The 26,369-nt window shown below is 31.0% G+C and overlaps 2 protein-coding genes across 11 annotated transcripts; one reads left to right on the forward strand and one right to left on the reverse strand.

Annotated features, from left to right (window-relative positions):
- Positions 1-51: 51 nt before the first annotated feature.
- Positions 52-3,457, forward strand: LOC117212174 (activin receptor type-2B). Of its 2 annotated transcripts, none has more exons than XM_033456708.1 (9): positions 52-661; positions 1,209-1,399; positions 1,484-1,661; positions 1,743-1,897; positions 1,999-2,378; positions 2,451-2,637; positions 2,707-2,844; positions 2,927-3,058; positions 3,127-3,457. In XM_033456708.1, the coding sequence occupies exons 1-9, from the start codon at positions 613-615 to the stop codon at positions 3,310-3,312; spliced, it is 1,596 nt and encodes a 531-aa protein (XP_033312599.1). In that variant the 5' UTR covers positions 52-612; the 3' UTR covers positions 3,313-3,457. The 2 variants fall into 2 exon arrangements, with proteins under 2 accessions (XP_033312599.1, XP_033312600.1); XM_033456709.1 differs by having other exon boundaries at positions 1,743-1,882.
- A 4,822-nt stretch (positions 3,458-8,279) lies between these two features.
- On the reverse strand, positions 8,280-26,276 carry LOC117212171. Of its 9 annotated transcripts, none has more exons than XM_033456699.1 (13): positions 25,927-26,276; positions 24,136-24,178; positions 14,967-15,117; positions 14,679-14,892; positions 14,239-14,334; positions 13,671-13,908; positions 13,298-13,599; positions 11,288-13,219; positions 11,105-11,210; positions 10,679-11,021; positions 10,351-10,591; positions 9,386-10,257; positions 8,280-9,114 (listed from the first exon to the last, which is right to left on the reverse strand). In XM_033456699.1, the coding sequence occupies exons 1-13, from the start codon at positions 25,930-25,932 to the stop codon at positions 8,943-8,945; spliced, it is 4,716 nt and encodes a 1,571-aa protein (XP_033312590.1). In that variant the 5' UTR covers positions 25,933-26,276; the 3' UTR covers positions 8,280-8,942. The 9 variants fall into 9 exon arrangements, with proteins under 9 accessions (XP_033312590.1, XP_033312595.1, XP_033312593.1 ...); XM_033456704.1 differs by having other exon boundaries at positions 26,222-26,239; XM_033456696.1 differs by lacking the exons at positions 24,136-24,178; positions 25,927-26,276 and adding exons at positions 19,049-19,843; positions 22,165-22,539 and having other exon boundaries at positions 8,943-9,114.
- Positions 26,277-26,369: the final 93 nt, after the last annotated feature.

A 26,369-nucleotide genomic window follows, 5' to 3' on the forward strand; every position in this document is an offset into this window, starting at 1 on the left:
CAAAAACACCAAGCGCACCAACTTTTTATCAGCGTGGTAGTTCTATTGTGATCCATTAGTTCATGATTAATCTGCGGTGCATCTGGCATGTAGCTTTGCAACTCCTTAATCTTAGTTGATTTTTACCAATTTTTGCGAACGATATTGCATCCAAGGTGTATTCAAAACTAAAAAATTTGCTTGCTCATTCTTGAAGCTAAATGTAATAACTCGAAAGTGACTAAAATCGAAATGTTCTAGTGGTTAAAATATGACATAAATCCATGGTGTGTGCGTTCCGACATAAACGTGGGAGAGGAGAGGAAGAGAGATGTGTTGGTGGATGAATTACTACAATTTGCTTAATAGCTAATAGACTCAACTTCTTTATTTTTCTTTTTTTAATTTGTTACGGTTTCGACGTACTCATACGGGAAAGATGGTGCCGTAGAAAGTCATATTCGAGAAAGAGACATGCACGATGGTGTGGATTACGTAGAAATAACCCAGATGTGACGGCTAAGCGCGAATCCCGGACCTTGCGCACCAAAGTCCGGCGCTTTAGCCACGGTCGTGAACACCGTGCGTCTAGACTTTAAAAATTTCTGGTATGCTTTTTACGATCTGTTCACGATGTCCTTATATGCGACGATACTGCCATATCTCATCCTAGGATTGTTAGGTAATTGCTTGTTCCCATTATCTTTCGTTTGACAGTTGCATCCGCGAGTTAAAATACCAACTGACGTGATATTTTCCAGGGTTCATAATACTATTTCCTTTCACCGAATGCATTTCGAACTGTTACTAAATTTTATGCGCTTTTATGGACCGATATTATACATATGTTTTATGTTTATGATATGTTTTATGTAGTTTATTATCATATATGCATTTAATCGAATGACAAGTATCCAGTTCAAACTTTTCATTTTCTTTTGTTTTTTAGTACAACCTCTAACAGGAGATTTTGATCGAATGTAATAATATGAAATCAACTAGACATTTATTTCTTGTATATTCTTGAAACAAATAAAAGAGTAAAGCTGTATTTAGGTATAAGAAAATAACATAAATTTTTTGCAATTATGAGTAATGTTCCTTTTTTTTTTTATTAAATTTACATAACATTATTAACGTTTCTGCAACTGTCAATTTTTTACACCATTATACAAAGTATTAGTTTTCTTTTAATGTTAAAAATGTGTGAAAAAATTTTTAATTTTTAGGATTTACATTAGGACATGATGTCAAGGGTTCATCAGTTTGTGAATTTTATAATGAAACAATGTGTGCAGAATCCCAGCAGGAATGCTCGGGAAGAGAAGAATGTGGGCCACATGATCCTGGCAAAAGAAATCACTGTTATGTGCTATGGAAAATTGACAATGTTACTAAGAAATCTATAATTAAATTAAAGGTAAACAGAAGACATATATGTATAGTTATATTTTTTACTAGTTTTTTTTGCAATTGTTTGTTTTATCCTTAACTGAATTTTCAGGGATGTTTTTTGGATAGTAATGATTGCTATGATAGGCCACATTGTATTGAAAACAGTGCAGAAAGAAAAAAGGAATTATTTTTCTGTTGTTGTGATGGTAACATGTGCAATCAGAATTTCACATGGGATCCACATCCAACTTCTTCTTCTAAACCTATTCAACCATCTGTTTTTCATGGTGGATACATACTTTAAATAATATACCATATTAATTGAAATATTATATGATTATATATATATATACATAATTATGTTTCAGAATCAGAACCTGTTCCAAACACAGAGCAACAAATAATAATACTTGTTTTATCAATATTGATACCTATGCTACTATTTGCTATTGTATTGCCATTATTATATTGGTGTTACCGACGTCGGAAGTCGGGATATTTCAACGAGGTTTGGAAGGCATATGTACAGATCTCTTAATTACTTAATGTTATAAATCTTTTGTTTGCGTACTAAATTACAAACTATCCTTATTGTATAAGTATTACATAAAATGATTTTTGTAGGTACCAACACTAGAACCTCTGCCACTGCCGCAACCATCTCCTAATTTGGGATTGCGGCCGATACAATTGCTTGAAATAAAAGCTCGTGGTCGTTTTGGAGCGGTATGGAAAGCCCAATTGAAAAATGAGATTGTTGCTGTTAAAGTATTTCCAATACAAGATAAGCAATCGTGGCAAACTGAACAAGAAATTTTCAAACTTGCCCACATGGATCATGAAGATATATTACGTTTCATAGGCGTTGAAAAAAGAGGTGATAATTTACAAGCTGAATTTTGGTTAATCACTGCATACCATGAAAAAGGTTCACTATGTGATTATTTAAAGGCAAATGTTGTTACATGGCCTGAGATGTGTAGAATAGCAGAATCTATGGCAAGGTAATGTTTTAGTATGAGTTTAAGCAATATTTCAAATAATCTTCTTTTGTAATGAAAATTTTAATTTATTAGGGGTTTGATGCACTTGCATGAAGAAATTCCAGCCAATAAAGCAGATGGATACAAACCTGCTGTGGCTCATAGAGATTTTAAGTCAAAAAATGTTTTGCTTAAAGCTGATATGAGTGCTTGTATAGCAGATTTTGGTTTAGCATTGATATTTCATCCTGGGAAACCTTGTGGAGATACTCATGGACAGGTATATATATCTCATATGCATACATTTATTATAACATGTAAAGTTCAACATATTTGTTGTCATTTGAAGGTTGGAACAAGAAGGTATATGGCTCCAGAAGTTTTGGAGGGAGCAATTAATTTTACAAGAGATTCATTTTTACGAATCGATATGTATGCTTGTGGTCTGGTGCTCTGGGAGTTAGCTTCACGATGCACTGTACAAGATGTAAATTCTTATTTACATATATATTGATTCATTAATTATTGTATTATTGATTACTAAGTTGTGTTATGTCTATTTGTTTCAGGGACCAATTGGGGAATATAGATTACCATTTGAGGATGAAGTAGGTCTTCATCCCACTTTGGAAGATATGCAAGAAAGTGTTGTGCATAAAAAAGAAAGGCCAATCATTTTAGAAACATGGCGTAAACATCCTGTAAGTAAATTTTAGTACATAATGTTGTAAGCAGCTGATTTTTACTAAATTTTTCATTCCTTTTTAAGGGACTGCAATCAATTTGTGATACAATGGAAGAGTGCTGGGATCATGATGCCGAAGCACGTCTTTCAGCTTCTTGTGTAATGGAAAGGGTTGCCACATTGAGTAGGACGCTTGTTTTAAATTCGTCAACGTTGATACGAGTTGATAATACCAACGAGACTATTAACACTAAGGAATCTAGTATGTAGTTAATCTACATGTATTATAGTTTTAGTTAAATTGCACAACCATTTTCTGTATCATAATTTTATGCATACATCAATGAGGAATGTTAAAATATTGCATGCTATTTTGTAATGATTATTTTTTATCTTTTTATTGGTTTTTTTCTTTTGTTTTAAATTAAAATAAGTTTTAACCCATTTGCATCCAAGCGCGGCTTAATCCGCGCGCTGCGACTGTCTTCTATCACCAAGATAGATTCACTTTAATCTAAATAGTTTTATTTTAAATAAATAATTTTTACTTTTTTCCTCTGTTATAAAGAATGTAAGATGCGATGTTTGCGAAGTAACATTGTCTATCAATCGTTTTGAACAATCGTTTGGTAAACTCCATGAAGAATTCGGATATCATTTACTGCACCTACGACTGACCGCGCGCGGTGATAGGAACCAGTCCTCTTAAGTATGCCATGATGCAAATGGGTTAATGTTTTAAAGTAACGTAAATCATCGCGAATAAAATTGTTTTCGTTAATTAGATACTACAGTATCAAGTAGAAACATTTTTACGAAGATAACTTTTTTTTAAATAATCGTTATTTATTAAATGTAATTATTGTCTCAATGTAGTACTCATCTCTGGATTACTTGTATATAAATCATCCGCGTATATATATATATATATATATATATATATATATATACATCACTAAAATTTTATAATTAATATAGTTCATTAAATATTAGTAACTATTTTATATAAAAATTTGGAATCAATTGAATCAATTCTTCATTCGTATTGTATACGTAAAACTAGGAATCTACGATGAGAAACAAAAACTTCATTGCTAAATTTACATTTCACTTATAAATCTCATTTAAGTAAAAATTACAATGCAATTAGAAATACTTCTTTATATGTACAGTATTAATGATAAACATAAATGTTGAGATTTTTATCCTTTAGTTTTTGCCGAAATGAGTTCGAAGTTATTGTATCAAATGATAAAATACATACTATTAATATCTTTTTGTTTGTTTATGCAGTTGTATTCCTCATTGATATTAGCAATCGCGCAGTAATAGGTCAGAGATAACAAAATGAATTAAACACTAGCCAAGATGATATTCAATGCATAATTTTTATCTGTAAAGTCTTATCATATGTGAATTGTTACAAAGATAACTCAACAATTTTATACAAAGTACCTGGTAGAAACAGTCAACTTAACTGATTGGAAGCCATGAGGAATTTATTAGAACTTCTGCACGAGGTAGATGACTATTTTAATTATTTTGCATTTTAAAGAGTATAATATTTAAGGTGACTAATTTATTTCGCAAAATAAGATTTTTTCCATGATCTCTTTTAATTTTAAATAATATATAATATAATGTAAGAAGTGAAGAAAAATTTATTAAAAGCACATTGCGTAAATACATAATGATATGTATTTTATTTATTAAATTTAATAATTTTTTTATTAATTCGAAATATATAAATGTACATTATAAAACTATATTAAACAATCAAAATTGATACTGCATACTGCTCATGGATTAAATTTTATTAAGCCTAGTAAAAGTCTTCCTTATGTATTTTACTTTTAAGTATAATGATTTCATTATAGCAGCACACAGTTTTCTTGAGGAAAGTGATTTCTAATTATTATATACATGATCTAGCTTTGAAATAAATCTTGCATCCAGTGTGTTCACAGTGGTTATGTAAGAGAAGTCTTGAATACATAATTTTATATATATGTATGTATTATTTATATGTTGAAATTATTAAATGAAACGGAGCATTTTGTATGAACCAATTTTCTACGATATGTACAATTTTTTTATGGCATATATTGTCTAACTAAAAAATATTTTCACTAGATTCAGTTTTCACACACAGATACACACAATGTTGTTTTTCATATTATAAGTTTTATATTATAATTTCTTCCAATTTTATTGAAGACTGTATAACGAGACTGGATAATCTTTAAAATGGTCGTGAAAATATTTAATTTATTTGTTCACTAATAATTCCGTAATAGTGGTCTAAGAGCAACAATATAGAATTGTTTCTAAGAAAACGATGGTTATTCAAGATGCACGTTTCGGACGATACTGTTTTATTTAAATAGTAATTTGAATGTATCAATTCTAAATAAATGATTTCTTTTACTTGCTCTGATTTATTTTAGTTAAAAAAGTTAGTTAAAGTAAGCAAAGTTCCATTACAAATCAAATTTATGTTATAATAGTCTTTTATTTTGTGAATAGTCAAATTCTTGAACTTAATGAAAGTTGATATGATCAAGATTGGATAATTGCATTACACAAGCTGTGATAATCAGTATAAAATTTAAGTATTGTAACAATAAATGAGGCCTAACTGAATTTTAGATATGTTCTATAATTCACAATTATAATTTCTCAGAGCAAGTAGAGAATCGGTAGGTTGTTTTATCTCTGATGTTGGACTTTAGCAGTGCCAAAAGGGTAATATATGCACACACTATAGCTTCATCTTTGTATATTAATTTGTAGCTAAGTAAGATACTGAAATCGGTAACATGTACCTATTAATCTTTAACATGCAATGTTATAAATGAGAAATTAACCTGTAATTGATTATATACTATTTTATTAAATTTTATTTTATTTTTTTATTACTTTCTAAAAAAAAGCAAGAACTTTATGTATAATATTCATCTTTACAATGCAATATAATTATAGTAATGTTGATTTATCAAATGAATCATAGTTTATTTAGTGGTTAGTACACAATTATTTATCACACAATCTCATACATGGAAATCAATTATGGGTTAATTACAACACTATCTAGAATTTAACAAATTTTTGGACTTTTACATATCGAAAAGCAGATGACTGCATTTATGAAGAAATTTTTTATTTCATATATGCTGTATATGCTGCGAATTTTATTTGTAAAAATTGTGTAATAGGAATGTTATAATCTCATCATTGCTAATTGTTATGTAATTACATAATTCAACAATATCTTCGTGTAAAAAGTTAGGAAACAGTGCATTTGACAGAGAAATCGGTCTATTCTCATAAGACTGAATTATGAATAAAACAGTTATCTACAATAAAGAGAAAAAGAAGAATGTTTGCAATTTTATGCTGTTCAGCATATATTGATTTTAAGATAGTGCAATGGTGAGGTAATATTTTGAAACACATTGTATATAAATAGATACACAAGTCATAGACATGCATACAACGTATCACGTTACATTGCTTATCTTTTATTGAATCATATCCCATGAATATATAAAGAATTTAGGTTTTAATATTGACAGTACCGCAATGGCATTCCAGTCACATATAATATATTGTATATTAATGTAAATCAATATTATAATTTCTGACTTCTAAGGCTATAATAATTCTTATTGATGTCGCCAATATAAATTAAGAGATTTATTCTTAATATTTTGTTATTTAAATTACTTTTTTGCTATTTGGTTACATCATATTTTTGAATTTTGTTATCTAATCCCATATAAAAGTACTGAAAAATGTCATGAAACATAACTGAAAAAATATACTCCAGAAAGGAAATTTTTATTTAGAAGATATTAATTTTACCATTTAGTTATATACTCGCACATTAGTCCAATGCAAAGTTTCTTTGTCTCGTGAGATATAAAATATCTGATAAAATCATATTTGTAAATATGATGAACGTTTTTTGTAATATTTAGTATTAAAGTATCAAAATACTTCCGATACCATAATTTGTTTCATATCATACATGATATATGTACATGTGTAATTTAATCATATTGTCTACTTTTGGCATTGTTGTTACTACTGATATACAATTTTGAGTAATTCATTGTGTAATACATTTTTAGTAAACTTTGTTTGATTATATATCTTTTGTTTGAATTGCATTGTATTATAAATAGCCTAATCAGACATATTTTATATCTGCATTCAGTCTAAGATAGGAGATCTGTAAATAGGATTTAGTGAAATGTAATTTTTAGAAATAAGACCATTAAAGAAAAAGGTAATTTCTTACTTATAATTTAAGTATGATGTGACTCATAGCAATAGAATGTTCCTATGCACATTGGATGTAACTGTTTTCAAAATTATTATGTAGTAACAGATTTTTGTAACATTGGCCTGACAAATTTTTTATACAATAAGAATATACAAGAAAATGTTATTTCAAACGAACGAAATAATAGATGAAATGTATCAATTCTAGCAGAAATAATCATTTCCATGAAATTGTATGCAAAGGAGTGTTGGTTGCAGATAAAGTTCCTCATCTGAAACGATCATGGTATCGATCGTGGACATTAACATTATAGAAGAGGGAATAAAAAAAGCGGTGCTTGGAAAGATAATATAAAATATAAAATTTTTTAATATCTAAATATGTAGATAACATCGCTTTTGTTTGTAATAAAATAGCGTTATTAATGTGTTAGGACCGAAAACGAATTACCATTTGTCATACCATTACAACTGTTTATTTTGTCTATAATGTAACATATAATATAATTGCATAGTTAAAAGCACGCAAAATAAACATTTTAATAAGTGAGATAATTAAAATTGGTTTACCAAAGTTCGCAAAAAGCAGGAACATATTTAAAAAGCATATCTAATAAATATGAAAAGTTTATTTATAAACATATATTTAGTAACACGTTTTTTTTGTTTGCCGCTTATTTTAAGCCATAATTTTCTTTTTCTCAGATACCTTTAATTGTACCAAATCTGTTTAATTTGCACAAATAGGTAACATAATTTAAAGTAATTCAGAAGGTATTTAAGAGTTTTAAAGAATTTATATTTTTAGACAATGCGGAGCAATATTTCTTTTAATTTATACACTATATTTATTATTTATATTTATTCGTTTATTTACACTACCTTCATATTCTAAATAAATAAGATGCCTTACAGGGAATATACTGATATATGGAGGAAATATACAGGGATACAATTACAATTTTAGATTTTATTTGATTACATTGTATGCTTCAGCATACTAAAGAATACATGAAGCAAGTAAAAAAATGTGATTGTTGCGAACCACAAGCACGCGATGTAATAATTTATACACCAGATAAAACTAAACGAGATATCTGTTAATCGTGCGATGTACGGAATAGATAAGACTAAAATATAAGTTAGAAGATTAAAAATAAAATTCAACGTTATCGCACAGTCGCATTAATAAACTTACCTATACACTATGATCACAGTTACATTCATAATTATTGTAAGTTATTACATGTCATTATCGTCTTTATCATCATTATTATCATATTTTACTGTATATATGTACATTCTGGTTATAAATAGGTGTATGTTCAATTAATTAAATATAATCTGGTTTGAAAGCCTATGACTAGTGATACCTATTTTCTCATCAATGACAGTATGACTGAGATAATACTATCGCAATCCGATATAAATGAAGCTTCAAACAATTATGAGTAATAACAATTACTATATCATAATTTAAAAACAATTCTATGCCTCTCCTTTAATACACTGTACACATTTCTTCTTCATTTCATCGAATATCTTCATAACATTAAAGTCTTATATCTTTGTTCCACTTAAATTATTTCTCTGTCTGCTGATATTTATTGGGGCTAAGTCTGAATGTTATACACACACATCCGCGGAACCAGACCTTTTCGATCACCTCTGGCACATAACAACCACTTACTATCTACCTCTAGAATTACTTTCAGTTTTTCTCCTTCCGCAAATGCAAGATGCCCATTATCTGATGGCATTCTATGCGTGAGTGTGCGAACCTCTCTGGAATTGAGATGCGCGATCTGTTATTTTACTAATCTATAAAAAGGAAACAGAGAGGACAACCAAAGATTAAGCACTAAACTTGAAATAAAATAACGAGTATAATGAAACAATATAATAAAGATTATAAATAATATGATAAAATTGTACAAGAATTAATAAAATGCAAAATAATAAAAACAAAAAATATTATAACTTTTGATAATTAAAAATTCAATGGATTTGATACACTTAACAACGCATTGAGCGTATCCACTTTTTCTTTACTTACTTAAGTGGCTTTTTTGTAGGATGGTTTCTTGTGGTACTACTAGTAGTAGGTCGTGGTAAAGACGTAGACGCTGCTCGCCTTTGAGGAGACACTAAATGTTTATCCTTAGACATTACCCCGTAAGACTTGTACGGTAGCGAACTAGGTCGTGTTAAATGAGTTCTTGTTGCTCCTACAATTTCCTGATCCACTCTACTAGTACGCTTTGTTGCATCTTTGTTCCTTACTTCTAGTGGCTTTTTTGGAGTAGTTTTCGTCGTTGATAACATGACCGGTTTTTTCAACGATGGAATTCCCGAAATGGGAGATTTTGTGCTTTTAACAGGTCCTGTTGTTGTATTCGATTGTTTTACCGGAGAAGTAAGAAGCCTAGGTATTTTAGATTTTCCTACACTGGTAGGCGTTCTTGTGGGTGACAAGGGTGATGATATCGGTGGTTGAATTTTTGCATCTTCTTTTCCGACCATTAATTCCCATTTTTCTTGGAGTTTCCTAAATTTCTCTTCTCCGGATATATTGTCTTCATCATCTATTTTATTTTCTGAACTATGAGATTTTCTCGATATAGGTTGTCTATTCGATGCTCTATTCAATGGTGAATGTTCTAAACTATCAGTATAATCTTCGGAATCTTCGGAAGCCAGTTTATCGAGAGCACGAAATATTTTCGAACCTATAGGATTACTTAAGCGTTTTTTAACAGTTTCCATATCTGACTTATGTATACCACCAGGCTTATCGTCGTAGTTTGTATAAGCGACGCACGATCGTGGACGTACTTTTCTGGGACTAGAAACCATTGCACATGTATCCGCCGTTTTATCAAAATGATGTTCGTTTGCAGCAAGGTCGACATTTCTAAAGTTTACAGCCTGTGAAATATTATTGTAATATAGCTTTAATATTATTCTTGGTGATAAAAATTTTAACAAAATAAATATTGGAAATTATTCGATAATACTAACGTTTATTGTATGATTATTTAAACTGCCGAAACTATTATGAAGTTGACGATATTGATATAAAAGATCAAGCTGAAATGGGCAAAACGCAAGAGGATTTAAAATATGTAAGAGAGCATCCACAACTTCTCGTGCATTTGCATTGGCCAAAGCTGCTACAAATAAACTGTTATTATTATAATGTTTCCTTAAGATGGATTCCCTTGTACATAAATATGCAAACCATGCGTCCAAAGCTCTTAAACTGTAAAGTTTATAATTCGATTATAATATAATCATAATACATGTATATAAAATAATGTGATTTTTTTATATTGCAATATTAACTTACTTTAATAAACCAAATACAAATGCATGAAACTTTAGCATTCCCTCAGTAATAACGTCTTCACCATTAATTTTTTGCACTAATTCATTCAATGTTTTAGTAACTGGACCTTGTTGAGAAGATGCTTCAACCACTTGCCAAACACTATTTGTTATTGGTCCAAATGTTGAATTTAAATGTGATTTCAATCCATCTGACATGATAGCATACAAAGCTGGACATAAGTTGCTAACACAGATTTGAGCACATTCATTTTTGTCATTGTAATTTTGTCTACTATGGATTGATTCAGTGTTCCAATATTTCAGTAACAAATCTACCGCTTTATTTACGGATAATATCATTTCTGGAAATTTACATGTATTCATAATTTATTATATTGTATCGTAAAAATTAAAATTATGTTAAAATTATTAGTAATATACTTACTTCTCTTTTCATCTAAATCCAATTTATTATCTGGACTCATTGCTCTTCTTTCATCTGTGAATACAATATCTTTACTTTGTTCATTTGTAGTAACGTTTAAGTTACCCTAAAATATTTTTCAAAAGTTAAGCACGTACGAAATTTAACACAAATAATAATAATACAAAAGTCAAGTAAAATCACCTTATTGTCTAAATACTTTTTCCTTTGGTTTACGGCAAAACTGACAGTCTTTTTCTGTGATTCTATCATATCAGTAGCTTTGGTAACATCTTTATTCATCCTGAGAGCTAAAAACTTTCTTACATACGATCTTAATTTAACATCGGGATCTTCAGTATCTCCATCACTACTCTGTGACGAGAAACCGCTGCGCTTCAGAAATTCTTCCAGTTGTTTTACGTCGTCTTCGCTATTTTCAGAATTTTCAGTCTCTAAGTCTCCGGTATTAGCTATTTCATTTACTCTTTCTGTATGATATCTTTCTTCCGTCTCATCGACATCTTTTTCTGGATCAGCGACTCGACCACGACATGCTAATTGTAAATCATTATTCATATAATATGGTTCTTGTAAAGACATTCTCTTATTTGTTTCAGGTGATTGATCCTCTATTTCTTCTACATCTCCCATTTCGAACATGCTATATCTCTTACTTGCAGGAACCTTACTTTTCCTTAAAATACTTCTGGGTAAAGGTGGTCTTGGTGGTACTTTACCGCTAGAAAATTCGGATTCACGATCTCCATGTGGTAAAGAAATCGATCGTTTTGGAAAAGATGGACAGGCTGTTTTTGTCTTACTAATTTGCCTATGAATCTTTTTATCATTACTTACTAAACTGGCCTCAGAACTAATACTATCATAACGGTAAAGATACAATGGATTGGTTGCATTATTTAACGTTTGTTGATTTGTTGAAGAATCAGTTAATATTGTAGAAGATCCTCGATATCCGGAGGATGGTTGTGTCGCAGTACTACTAGTAGAGGATGAATTATTTGGTATGATTTCGCTTATAGTACGAGTTTTATGACGCATTGGAGGGGATAAACAAAATAGAGGCTTCTTTGTTTCTTCGTGAATATTGATATGCCTCGAAACTTCTGGTACATCGTGCAAAATTTTCTTGTACTCAGTAGGCAAAAGGAATGTTAACGACTCCCAGTCTTTAACATGTGAAAATCCACGTTGACGTAACGTGTCTATATCATTACATGAGAATGGTCTACCAGATCTACCAGTATGTTTCCAGCTAACTCTATTTTTTCCAAAACATTGTGGCTTTAAAGTTACACAATCTAACTTTGTATCTTTAATATTGAGAAACGATAAATCTGGTAAAGCGTAATTCGGATATACAACATAAACTGGCTTTTTATTAACAATCGTTTCTCGTAAAGATGGATTTTCTTTTTCTTTTACAGGTGGTATATATACTAGTGATGTTTGGACTGAATTATCCTCTGTCTCAGCTATTGCTTGAATACCTGTAGTTTTGCAAATTGGATATTTCTTTTCTAATGATTTGACCCATGCAGTTTTTCGCTGATGTTCGAAAACGTTAGGAATAACATCAATGTCATTTTGGTCGGCATCATTATCGTGTGTTAGATCTGATTTAGACATATTCTCTGATAGCTCTTCTATAGATGCGGATGATATCATTTCATCCTTTTGTTCACTTATCGTTGATGTATATTTTGGAATGTCGTTAAAGCTGTCTTTCTGATTTTCCGTTTCTTGATTGTTATGTTGATCACTTTTAACCCAATTAATAGAAAAATCACTTTCTGGAACTTGACGTTTAGGGATATTATTTATATTTTGCCGTTGTATTTGCGTATTTGTATTAGTACCACTATCACTAGCACTATTGTTTGTAGGCCATCCATTATCACTAGCAGAGTCTGATTGATCCAATGTAAGACTCATTCCTTCAGCACTCATACTTTTTTGTTTCATAAATAATTTTACAAGACTTAAATTTTGCAATTTCTTTCCTGTTGAATTATGTTCTCCATTATCAGAACTTTCTTCGTTTATAGACCGACTCATTACAGATCCTGAACTATGTAATTGTTGTACGTGATTATTTGATTCTGCAGAATCAACCTGTTCCAAAAATATTCAAAAGTTATATTATGAAATATTTTCTTTAGAATTTGAATATAATATGTATTTAAAACTTACAGAAAAATTGAGAGGCATATTGAGATGGAATTGTGTAGCTTGAGTAAGATCTGGCAAACTTTGACTTCTCTTATTTGTTACAGATATGATATTTTCCACACCATGTGAAAATTCCGGTATTGTATTATTATTGCCTGACGGATGACGGGTTATAATTTTATTCATAGAAGAATGTTTCAAATTGCTCCATGTTGTATATATCTTAGAATCAGAACATGCCATTGATAAGTTTAATACATTTTTCAAATCCGCATTTCTCTTATAATATGGTTCTACAGTTTCATAAGCTTTTTGCTGTTTTTCTATAAAAAGAAAGTTAACAGAATTAATTTATACATTACTTATACATATTTTAAAGCATTTACTTTTATACCTTGATTATCAAAATCTTGTGAACCATCTGAATACATTGTAATACTACCCTCAAAAGCAATAGTATAGTTCTCTTTATTATTTGTCTGACATGTTAGTAGCATATCCTCACAGTCCAGAGAGTCGACGCTATAACTACCCCCTGGTGGTAGTATGGGTGTCTCTTTCAGAGGAGAGAAGAGTAATGATGATTTACATATGGAAATTGTATCTGTTGTTGAACAGGCGGAATCTTCTCCCTTTAATACAAAGAGTGATTTTAGAGTAGATTCTACACATTCCTAAATAATTTCATGCATTTTGCAAAACTAGCACAGGTCATTTTCATGCATTGTATAAATTTGAGAATTGGATTCATTAATTTTAATATTTTTTATTTCCTATAGTTGTTACATAATCAAATCAGTTTATAATTATTTCTTTTATTAATCATGCAGAGGAATTGCAAGCAAATCAAGTTTTATTTTCATGTTAAGCAAAATTCATGTCAATATAGATGTTTTTATATTATCTTCAGTATTAAAGAAACATCAGTAAAAGGAATTCAACATTCTCAGCCATTATCATACCTGGCTGCTGGTATGAGGGCTGATTGATGAACCGATGTCAAGTTTTTCCATAACAGATCCAGATATACTGGCATATCGTTCCCTTTGATAGTTAAACTGCCATGATAATGAAGATATAGAATACTTTTAGAATATTATTTACAACAACAATGAAGAAACAGGAAATATCTTAAAATGTTATAACCAAAAACCACTATTAAGAACCATTTATAAATTAAAAAAATAACATTTACCGAAAGATACCTCAATTTATCAATGTTAATAAGACTAAAAAACATTAGTTCTTATAATATCAAGAAAGATTTATATAATATATTTGCTTGCAAACTATCCACAATGAAAATAATTGTTTCTGATAATTAGATTATATAACTTATATTACAATATAAATAAAAGATTGTATAAAATGAATAACATACATAATAATGAATTTTGTTTACCTCTGAATGCTGAACTGGATCTGTACACATGACAGGCAATGCTGTAAGCAGAGTATGGATATCTGCTGTACGAAAGCTTTCCATATCAATTTCTGCCAAATTAGCATCCAAATTACGGGCAAGGTCATCATAATAGCCCAGATCTTCTCGAGAATATGAAGCAGAGAGTGAGGATAATACACTTGGATGAACATGAAGCCCTCCATCTCTGTAACTAGCAATTTATATAAACATAAATATATATGTCTACAATATATAAATGTATTATAACTGTTATTAAAATCTTACCCATAATCAATGAACCATTGATACTCCACATTGTCCTGCACAAATTCAGAGCTAATTAAATCATGTTGAATAGAATCTGTTGCAGGATTGGAGTTACAATCAGATCCTGGTGTTTGTGGATCTTCCATCATTGCAGCCCCTTTGCCTGCACCTAAAATACATTATGCATCATCAATAAGCAATCATTAAATTATACAATAGTTAAAAAACCATGAAAAACAGACCATATCTTGCATAGACAAAGTGCTTTTGTGGTTTGTTAAACATGTTTCTTTTTTTCACCAATATAACATTGGAAATCACGCATAACGCAACGATTTCTGTTACTAAAAGTTACGTGGATTGATCATAATTAATGTATTTACATTGTTTATACTCTGATTACAGCTCATGACAGGATCCCAAGTCTGTCAAACCTTTATAACGTTGTATTCCGCGTGTCACACAAATCATGTAGGAAAATAAGGATTTAGCGTATGAAACTGAACGTGGCATCGGTGTTATTACATTATTACAAGAAAAATAATGGTACATGATAACCATTCTTTATTAATGTAACGCTCACATAGTCGTAGTATCACGGTAATGGTAACGAATTACATTTCTGGAGCACCACGGTAGATCACTTACTCCGACATTATTGATAAAGTTATCAACGATGCACTGATAAACATGTCAGGAGTTTCTCTTCGTGCACCGTGGAATGTTCACGATAGATAAAGAAGTGTCAGCCAATGACGTCAGGCTAAGGTTATGGCGGACGCATTTGAGTAAATGCGCTCGTGTCCCGTATCGGAGATGATCAAGGCTGCGCGTCATCGAGACAGTTAAGAGGGCGTGCTTTAAGGTTAGTTGTCTCGTAATAAATAATTAATTAATCGACCGCAATGTATTAATTTTAGTTTGGGAAATCGATGATGCTGTGAGAGATACATGCACGACGTAGATAGCGATGTGCTTCGAAATGATTTGAATCACTTTGAATATGCACGTATGACAAAACATTAGAATCTCTTCGAACAAAATTCGATATTTTTGAAAAACTTCACGATTGAATCTTAAATCTTGATATATAGATATTGAATTTCTTAAATCTTGGAGGCATTTAATATCTCATATGTATGATCTTTTATAGTATATTCGATCTTCAATATTTTATATAAGATACATAACATATAAAATATAAGATAGACTTTTTTGAAGATTATGAAGCCACCAAGGCTTTCAAGAATTTTAAATATCGAATCATGTTCACAGTACATAGTAGAAATGTTCGAATCATTTCGAAATTCAAATGTAAATGTTTATTACTAGGTATTAGGCACATAACAAATAATTTGTTTAGGAATTATCGAAACATCGAAATCAATAATTGGATAATATTCTATAGAGATGCTTATTATTTGTTAAATATGATTAAAAAGCACGAATTTCATATATAAATTGATTAATAATATTTCATACCACACCATGCAATATGATGAAAGTAATTAAAAACATTAAGTAAAAGTATAAATATCCTACGTGACTTAACTTTATTATATGTATGTACATGTTAGATTTACTTCTATATTTAGTATCAGATACATATGTAGGCGACACAACAATAGACAAAGTTATAAACATCGCAAACTAGATATAGTAAGATAGTTCATAGTTCACTGTCATTCATAGTTAACGACTATAGTTAACAACTCAATGAATAGCCATACACGTTTTCAAGAATCTTCAATTCATCTTCATAGACAGACTAAAATAATGCATTGATATAGTATAATGAGAAGAAAAAGAGAAAGATTGTTTTGAATACGAGTTCCAAATCGTACCTCGAATAATTCTTTTCCATCGCATCGCCACGGTCGCTTGGGTTTTTTGTTCTACAGAAAATATTTACATTTGATAAATGTTATCCGAAAACACTCATGCTCACGACCATATGGCGACAATCCGCCCGTCACTCATAGGACTTAGGAATTCATTTTAACTGCGCCTATGGACTATGGAGTACGATTGCTCATGCGGCGCATGAGCATTACCAATCCAGCGTAAAGGGTGGGCAAAAGGAAATCGGATACAACACGCCTGAATTAAGGCTACGATACGATACGTTAGATTTCTTTTGTAGCTTATCGGAAACATTCACATTTGAGTAAAAGATTCTTTCAACATTCTTCCATAGAATCATTGCTTAAAATTCTACTTTAATTCACTCAGATATGCTAATAAAGTCTTTGTGTTGATATTTCAATTCATATTTCCTAGATAAATTTTCATAACATATATATTTTCGTAATTCTCAGCTAATTTAACTATTAGTCAATTTAGATTATTGGATTCCACTTTTCTTCATTGAGAGTTGGATTTTGCTAATTTATTTAGCTTTTAGAATTATATGAAGTTTAGTGAAATTGAATTATTTATAGAATTATCATAAATTACGTCAAACTGACACCTGTTCTAGAAACTATAGATGAAAAAAATTTTCAACTTAAGAAATATTTTTATACAAGCTCTTTGGTAGACAAGGAAAACCTGTATGCAAGAAAATACCCTCGACATATCGGTCTAAGTTACAAAAATATTATTGTTTCTTGCTTAATTTTTATGTTTCTTTCTTCTCTCATGTATTAAAGTCGCATTATTTTACTGCTTGTCTCTTACTAGGTTAATACCACGAAGAGTAACCTACTAAAATGTTTCAGCAGTACAAAAACTTGACATTGCTAAGTAATTTGTTTTTTGTATTTTTGCGAAGCTTTAGCTAATTTTATTTCAAGATGCAACTTAAATATTATTAAATTGAGTAAACGTGATATGGTATTAGATAGTTGAACCTGTCGAAGGTTGTACATATGTATCTGAAATCTTAATATCAAGTGTTAGTTGCGGTTTTATCCGTCTGAGGAAAAATCTTACATCGTACTTCGTTCGCCAGTGTCGAAGGTACTGGATAATTTTAGCAAATCGCAGAAGAAGCGAGGGAAGAAATTCAAGAGCCAAACTTCGCGACTCGACGAAAATTTTACGCGTGAACTGATGAAACTTAACCCCGCTATTTTTTTGCCAAAGAGATTGAATTCACTTGGCTTGGTTTCCATTTGCAATTTTTTCATGACCAAATAAATCAACAAATCTATTCTAATTTAATAAAATTCTTCTTCTGTACATGATTCGACATTTTTTCATATTCGAATTTATATCCGTACTAGTACCAATGTTTCTTTAAAATCTAGAAACATTATTTCGTACTATTTGGTTTTGTTTTAAAAAAATAAAAAGAAATTTTTAATGACCTTAAATCAAATGAAATTGTGATGCGTATATATTATGAATCACCATACGATCATGTTGCGCGTACATATATACTTAAACGTTTCGGATGTCGTACAATTATTTTTGCCTGTGCACACATGTAAAATACTCCCACACCGAATACGCTACCCGAAATAGTGGAACAAGGCGTCATTTCTTACATATGTAGCCGTGGGAGAATTTTAAATTAGAAGACATTTCTTAAACTTTTCCAGAGAACTTAACAGTAGCATATATGTTTCAATTACATATCTTGTATGGAAATGCAATTCTTCAAACTGTGTGTCTGAATTGATGTTATTATTCTATCATATTGAACGATAGCTATTTACTAGTGACTGTTAATACGCGCAGCCTTGGATAATAAAATAATTTCAACATAAGTTTACTACTTTTTGTATATTCCATGCTTTTTGTAAATGAAGTACTTCAAAAAAAGGAAGATATCTGAAGAGATGCAAACGTGATGAAGAAGCGAGGAAAACAGCGAGGTTAATGATAATTAAACTGGCCAAACATGAAACAGAAGCAAGAAGATCAAAATCATATATGGATTTTATACGAAGAAAAAATTTGGGACTCGGACCTAAATTTTTCTATTACATACATATTAGATTACTACTTTATCAAGTGAGCTGTTCCACTCATTAACAAAATTCGTATTTATAAGCTTAATCATCGTTGTTGACGAGTATATTCAGATATTAACACCTAAACATGAACTAAAAATATGTTATATATAAAGCATAATGGATTTTCTATATTCTTACGATTATAAAATAGGCAATTGCATTTTTCATTAAGTCGTCGGTAATACTTTCGTTCCTTCCTCGGTTTGCCATAGTAGAGATGTGGCGGTCGTGCAGGCGCTTGGAATGGTGGACTTATACGACCCACAGAGAACTCTGCTATTTTCATGATGACGCACAACAAAAGCACTATCATCATTTGTCAATATTCAGCGTTTTTATTGTTCTATCACGTTACAACATAGTAGTAACGCTCTCTCACTGGTTAACCAGTTAAAAGTGTCTCACAAAGATTCTCGAGAGAAACTCGATCCAAGCACACGCGTTTTAATAATCTAATAAATGAATAATATTTACACAAAGGTTTATTAATCGTTCAGATGCGAGTATATCGAAGCTTTTTTGTTCATCTTTTTAAAATGTTCACTTTTCATTATTCCACCATAGACGCATATGTATGTACATTTATCACTTCAAAGTTACATCACGAATGGGAACAACTCCCGCGACACTCCACGGTCTTCCGTCGCTTTCCTATATGGAAGATATTTGCACTTTGATGAACAAAATATGCACGCGTAAAACACAGTCGATTACACGTCTCTGCTCGAGCCGATGACACCTTTCAAAGATGCCTTTGTTTATAACACACCACTTCGTTTCTACGTTTACATCGCGAACAATGAACAGGCATATCGTCGTAGTTGAACCCACGTTTCCGGTTTTACTGCCAGATAAACGCGACGTCCATGCGCGAAAAGTGTGCAACCGCACGAATCTTGAAGAATTCAAGTATCAAACACTTTACACTGATTTCTACTGCGAAAAAGAGATACATATTACAATTGTTAAGTCTTATGTATTTTGAATTACTTGTCAAACGAAATCTTTGTTTACATTTTAAGATTAAACAATTCTTACTAAATACACGAAACAAAATGGCGTTTCAAATATTGTAAGTAGATTAATCTTGTAATAGCACACCGATGTCTTTCGTGGTCCAGAAAAATTCTTTATATTAATAAATAACTAATAGGTAAAAACTAACTAGAATCATAATTCCATAACCTTATTCTTACAAGTTTTAAATAAGATATTATTATTTGTTATAATTATATGATTGTTTAAAATTTTATATTTTATGGATTGCTGTACGTGAAGTGAAATGTAGATTTTAGGAAGAACCAAAGAATTAAAGAATGTAATATAATGCAAAACCGGAAGTTGGTTCAAACCCGAAAGGACTAGGCAAAATAATTATAATAAATAAATAACTAGTGATTTATTTCATCTCTAGTGGATAAAAAAGTATAAGTCAGAATTATTAGTTTTACATAGTAGCATTTACAATATTACAAGGTATAATATTTAAAATACAATGTAAAATCAAGTATTATATTTCGAATATACGTACATACTATTAGAATCTCAGATACAAGAGGGGAAAGAACTGAAATTTACTTGTATTATTAAAATCATAAGCAAAAGACAGCAATGTAGAATATATCAGCATATTCTGTTTTGACCAAAATATGGCTAATATTCTTTTGCTCGTTTAATAGAGTTATATTGTCATATTTGCTACAGAATTTTCATACTGATATTTATAATTTAGAAATAGTAAAAAGTTATGAACTGCATTCTAAACAGTAAAAAGTTCAGAATTTCTTTAGTATCTGCAGTCATTAAAGTAACATATCAAAGAGGCGTGCCTATCAAGATGACTCATGGAATTTGACAAAAACCACATCTGGGTATCAAAATAAAGAGATATGTTAGATATAGAAATAGAGAGATATATAGTTTAAACAAAGGTACGGAAGATTAAGAAGATTTGCGAAACATATGTAGTTTTGGCATCGGTCTAATATTCTAGAAGACAATAGTAATAATAGTTGTTACGTCAGTAGACGCGTTCAACTGCCTAAATTGCAACAAGTGGTGAAGCAATTGTTCCGAGTTAATCGAACGTTAAGATAACGAGGGTTCGTCGGACCGATTAAAGCTTTGAAATACGAGCAAAAGATAAAAATTGTTGAAATGTTGAGTCACACTGATTGTCTGAAGATTATTGGAGTAACTGACTCAGCGAAATTGCTTATTGTAATGCATAAAATACATAGATTTTTTAAGTTGCTGAAAAGAACCTATCGATAATACATTATCCTAAATTTTCTTCAGTCTAATATGAACTTTAAACTCGAAATAGTGAATTTAAAAAAGTAGCAATTATTTATCAATTGTATTTGATGAGACGTGTATGTATTCAATGAGAGTAAAAAGTATACAATTTGTTTATACGCTGATAATTTATCGATAATGTCGAACGATTAACCTCGCCGGTGTCATAGTAATCGAATGCAGGCTAAATGTAGATAAATAAACGTTCATTATAGTAAGTATGCGCTCGACGAACCTATCGTTGTATTACATACACTGTACAAATTTCTACGATAAAGTATGTAGGAATGACGACTTAGTAAATCAAAATTAACAACAATAGTCTATGCTTATTGTATGTTTTATCATATGGTATGTTGAAGTCTCTTCAGTTCGATGTGACATTGGCTAGCTTAAACTACATAAAAAATGCTCACAAAATTTATTGCGATACTTTCAAATATTTAGTTGAAATTGTCTTCTATCTATTTGACCATTGTCAAATTCAAATTGCATAAAATATTTGAATCAAATGCGACATCGTTAAACATAGGACTAATGTATATGCCTGCTGCGGAAATAGTTTCCTCACACCTTTTGTCATGTCAAATAAACTTCTCATTTTAGTAACTGGAGTCACACTGGAGTCTTTCGTGCCTTGTCTTAAACTTTTTACTGTTCAAAATATAGCCTATATTTTTTGCCATACTTACCTAACTTATATGTAAGTATGAAGATTTTATTGAGAGTAGAGATGGTCATATAAAATAAATCACTATTTATATTTATTAATATAGAAAATTCCCTAGAATCATGAAGGACTACGGACGCTACTGTTAGGTTAAGTATCCCTTTTTAAATGAATCTAAATGATCTTCATGAACTTAAACACTAATTGTATGAGACATTCAAAAACGGAAAGACCATCTTCCGCAAGTCATACGTTCCGTGCAATACTCTAGCAAAAGAGGGCGAACCTGTAGTTCCTCGTAAGAGTTCTCATGAACGTATTACACAAGAAACACGCAAGTACAAAAATGACATCCTCACACCGGATGCTCACATGATTCTCACGAATTCATCCTTTCCAAAATAGTTTGTTTATTCACTAATCGCCAAATACACCATCACATGTATAAATTTTTCTAAAACTGCTGTTTGTAAAACGACACTGGACACAAACACACGTTTGCTTGTTTTCAGATAACAGGTTTAATTCGATCTGAAACGATGGACACAGATTGTGATCGATGGGCAACACAATTTTTCCACGTTTATTTTGGCGGAATCAGTTTCTGGACCGCTGTCTGAGTCAGACTGCTCTAACAGCGTGTGTCCTGCGCGGGAGAGCGTTTGCACACGGCACGACACGACGCGGAGTTTAATCTCTATTAATAAATACCCGCTTTGCCTCGGCCAGAATAGAGAGCAGCTCTCCACTGCCGGCTCATTGAATGCATACGAGGTGTTTCATATCGAAGTTCGTAGCAAACACGAGTTGATTTCGTCTTCAGTTAATTTTTATCGACAGGTTCACGGCGAGAGGTTAGATTACGATAATAGGGAAACAATGTATGACCAAATTAGAGCTTGACATAATTTACGGCTTTTTCATATTCTGAGTTTAAATCTTGTCAATTGTTAAAATTTGTCAAAATTTATTTTTTTGTGTCTTTGTAGAATAAAAAAATTCGATGTATATCAGTTGATCACCAGTTCAAATTTGAGTCAGCGCTTGAACTGCTGTTACGAAAAATCGACTTGCAGAATAAACGTTAAAAATAGCTTAAAGGAGCTTTTCAATTAGATAGAACGCGAAATTTTTTGGATTGAATACGGATGTATTTATGAAAAAGTACAAATTTCTATGCAGCATTTATTTTTATTTTATTTCTGTTATAGGTAAATATAAATGATATTTTCAAAAAGAATTATTAATTCATATACGTAAGTATTGTAATGTTAGCTCTGAGATCTAGGTGCTAAGATATCTAAATATAAACAATTTAACAAATTGATAAACTCTTTCATGAATATAATGCATTTTCCGATGAAACAAAATGTAAGGAAATTACGTATTCATTATCTGTATTAATATATGCATAAAATTGAGAGAGTTCAATATAATTTAGAGATCGTGAATACAGAATTAAGTAATTTTCATGTCATTGATTATTCTGTATGTGTTACCACACAGTTACCTTTAAGATTTTAATAATAGTAAAGAAATTAATTCCAGTTCGCGAAATACAATAGAAGATCAATAGAAAATTGATCAAGATAACAAAAATTAAAGAAATGGGTAGAAAGAAACAGGAGGACGAAAATAATCACGTTTGTGTCAATCGCATTACAAGCTTTTCTTTGTATGTAGTACTGTAGACCAGTACACCATAATGCAATCACTTCTAGATACTTACGAGAACAATAAGGCATTGAAAAAGAAACTACCACCCTTTATATATCAATGACAAAGAAATATTCATGTTTTGCTATCCTTAATGCGTATGCGCAATGAACATGTTCAATAAAGTACATAAATGAATTAAAACAGAGTAAATATCAACTTAGATATGCCCGAATTCTCGCGATAATCGCAAAATAGAATTATTTTTCAATCATCTTTTTGGAAAAATAATAGGTATATCTGAGTTTAAAAATAATTAGTAAACTGCGGAAGATGCATAGATGTACACATTGCATATAATCGCAAAATATACAAAATATACAAATTTTGTCGAGAGTAAAACAGTTTTCTATCTAGATTCTATCTTTTTAATTATAATTATAATTATAATTCATAAATTTGCATAAATATCTATAGTCCGATAATTAAACATCAATTATCATGAGAATATAATGTATTTGATTTTCATAGATTGATCTACATTTGATATGGGTTGACAGAAGCATAAATTACGAAAATGTATAGTATAAACTGAACTCACCAACGCGTTCTCCGTTGCCGCAGACAATACCCGTCGCCAAGGCCTGAAAAATATGGTCACATTATTAATCCTGTTTGCCGGCGTATTGCCAATATACGTAATATTAAAAAAATGAAGGCCGACTGTTCTTCTTTATTGTATCGTGTTACCATGTTAGAAACTTTTCCAGATTGAAATATAATGACATTTAGGGTTGACTGAGTTTTCGTCAAATTCAATATTACCTCTGATATTTAAAATATAGTGACATATTATCGACGGAAGTAAGGACGGCGTGGTTTTATTGAATTCTTAAGTTCTTTAAGTTCTTAATGGTTAAATAATCTTTCACTAGAACACCATTGAATTTGAACTGAAGGGTTGAGACAAGAAACCTGCATTCTTAAGTTATTTCATAAGTAGCAAGTTATAAAATATGATACTATTTTTGAACCTTCATAAATGCAGCGAAGCAGTACCTTGGAAAGATTGCAATGCATTCTCCTTTTCTTAACTTGAGAACTAAGATAAATATTGTAAAGAGGAGAATACTTCTCGTTTCTCTGTTTTATAATCATTATGTATTATGGGACGATCTACCTTAATTGTTATCAAATTGCATATTATGAACTTGTCTCTGTAAGCTAACAACAGTTGCATCATTAAAGCAAATATTTATACTTATATTATAATTCTTTTTCAACTAGCAATTTGTTTAAATTTATTATGTTAATACTATTTTTTCATTATTGTTTCAGTGATAGAAAAGGGATATTATATCGATAACAAAATTCGTATATTTCAATCAGAGATTAGACAAAAAACATAGATGATAAAATCATCAGATATGTGGGCATTCTTTTGCAATTCCGAAACACGTTTTTCTTTCTACAACCCACATGGCTTTGTTCTACTCTTTCCTTTTCTCTAGAGGATACATGGTATATCCATATAAATCTCAACGAGTGAATAAAGGCGGCAGATTGTAATTAGCAAGAAGAACACGATATACAGGAGGCTGCGAGCATTTTTCCGACGCAAGCAAACAAAAAAGGCCGAGTACTCCGGGGAACAAGGTCACTGGATCCTAATAAGAGTTCGTGCCTAAATGAGAAACGGATGAATCACTCCTGTTACAATTATCTTCAGCTACTTGAGCTTCGTAAATTGATCCTTATCGCCCGTATCTCTAATTTCATATAAACAAAATCGTGCCAACAAATGGTAAAAATGATAACCCCAATCTATTATACATATCGTACTTTGCAAACTTATCATTGCTTTAAGTTTCACAAAAGTGAATTTATTAATGCTAGAGAAAGATAATTTCTGAGCAGATCTTTAATTGTATTTATTTAAAGAAAATTTATAAATACTAAGCAAGTTTTAGTGAATATTTCGAAATGTCGGAATAATTGAATATAACAAACTAAAGATTTGTGGAGTAGGTATCAATAATTGGGTAAATTTTTCAGATACAGCGTATTGATCGGTATATTTGCACAAAACGCAGTGCAAGGCAAAAAACTTCTTGATTAGAGTAACCTTCACATCGATTTTATGTGTAACAGAGGTCAATGACGTATTAGGTTCAACTATGTCTTACAATTAGGAATTTACTAAGATAAGGAGACAACTAACAAGAATTTCTCGATCCTATTTCATTTACTAGATAAACGTCACTGCATTCCTACTTCTGATTATGTTAATACACACACAAGGTGTATATTAACCGGAGAATAGAGAAACACACGCCCACATTCTTCGGTGCTAGAAAACGAGTCGATATTAGAGGCGGCCTAAAGTACTCACGTTCATGGTGAAGGGACAGCTGACAGTCGATCCACGTAACACTTAACACTACCACGAATTATGACATCGTGTAGAATTCCAAGAGAATATCACTGTACGATTATATAGTAGTCGTATATGCATGTCACTTCTTAAAAATCACTCGAAGATGTACTTTCCGGAATGCATATTCTGAGTCATTCTGGTAAAGAGAGCCCCTCCCTGACTACAACAACCCCTGTCTAATGTCGAACGCGCATGCTCCCGAATTTACGGTCGTTTACGAAGAAAGGGGATGATTCTGTTTCGCACTTACGTTCTCTTCGCGTGCGTGGAGTTTTAACCACTAATGTCTCGAGCACTGTTGTTCGGCTTGATGCGAAGGGCGCAATGATAATGAACCGTCGATGGTACGGCCATCCCTTAATGTTTTCGAGCTATGCTGCGCATGCCTAAACACCCTC

This window comes from Bombus bifarius, unplaced genomic scaffold (assembly GCF_011952205.1).
Source record: "Bombus bifarius isolate JDL3187 unplaced genomic scaffold, Bbif_JDL3187 scf7180000008285, whole genome shotgun sequence".
Lineage (NCBI taxonomy): Eukaryota > Metazoa > Arthropoda > Insecta > Hymenoptera > Apidae > Bombus > Bombus bifarius.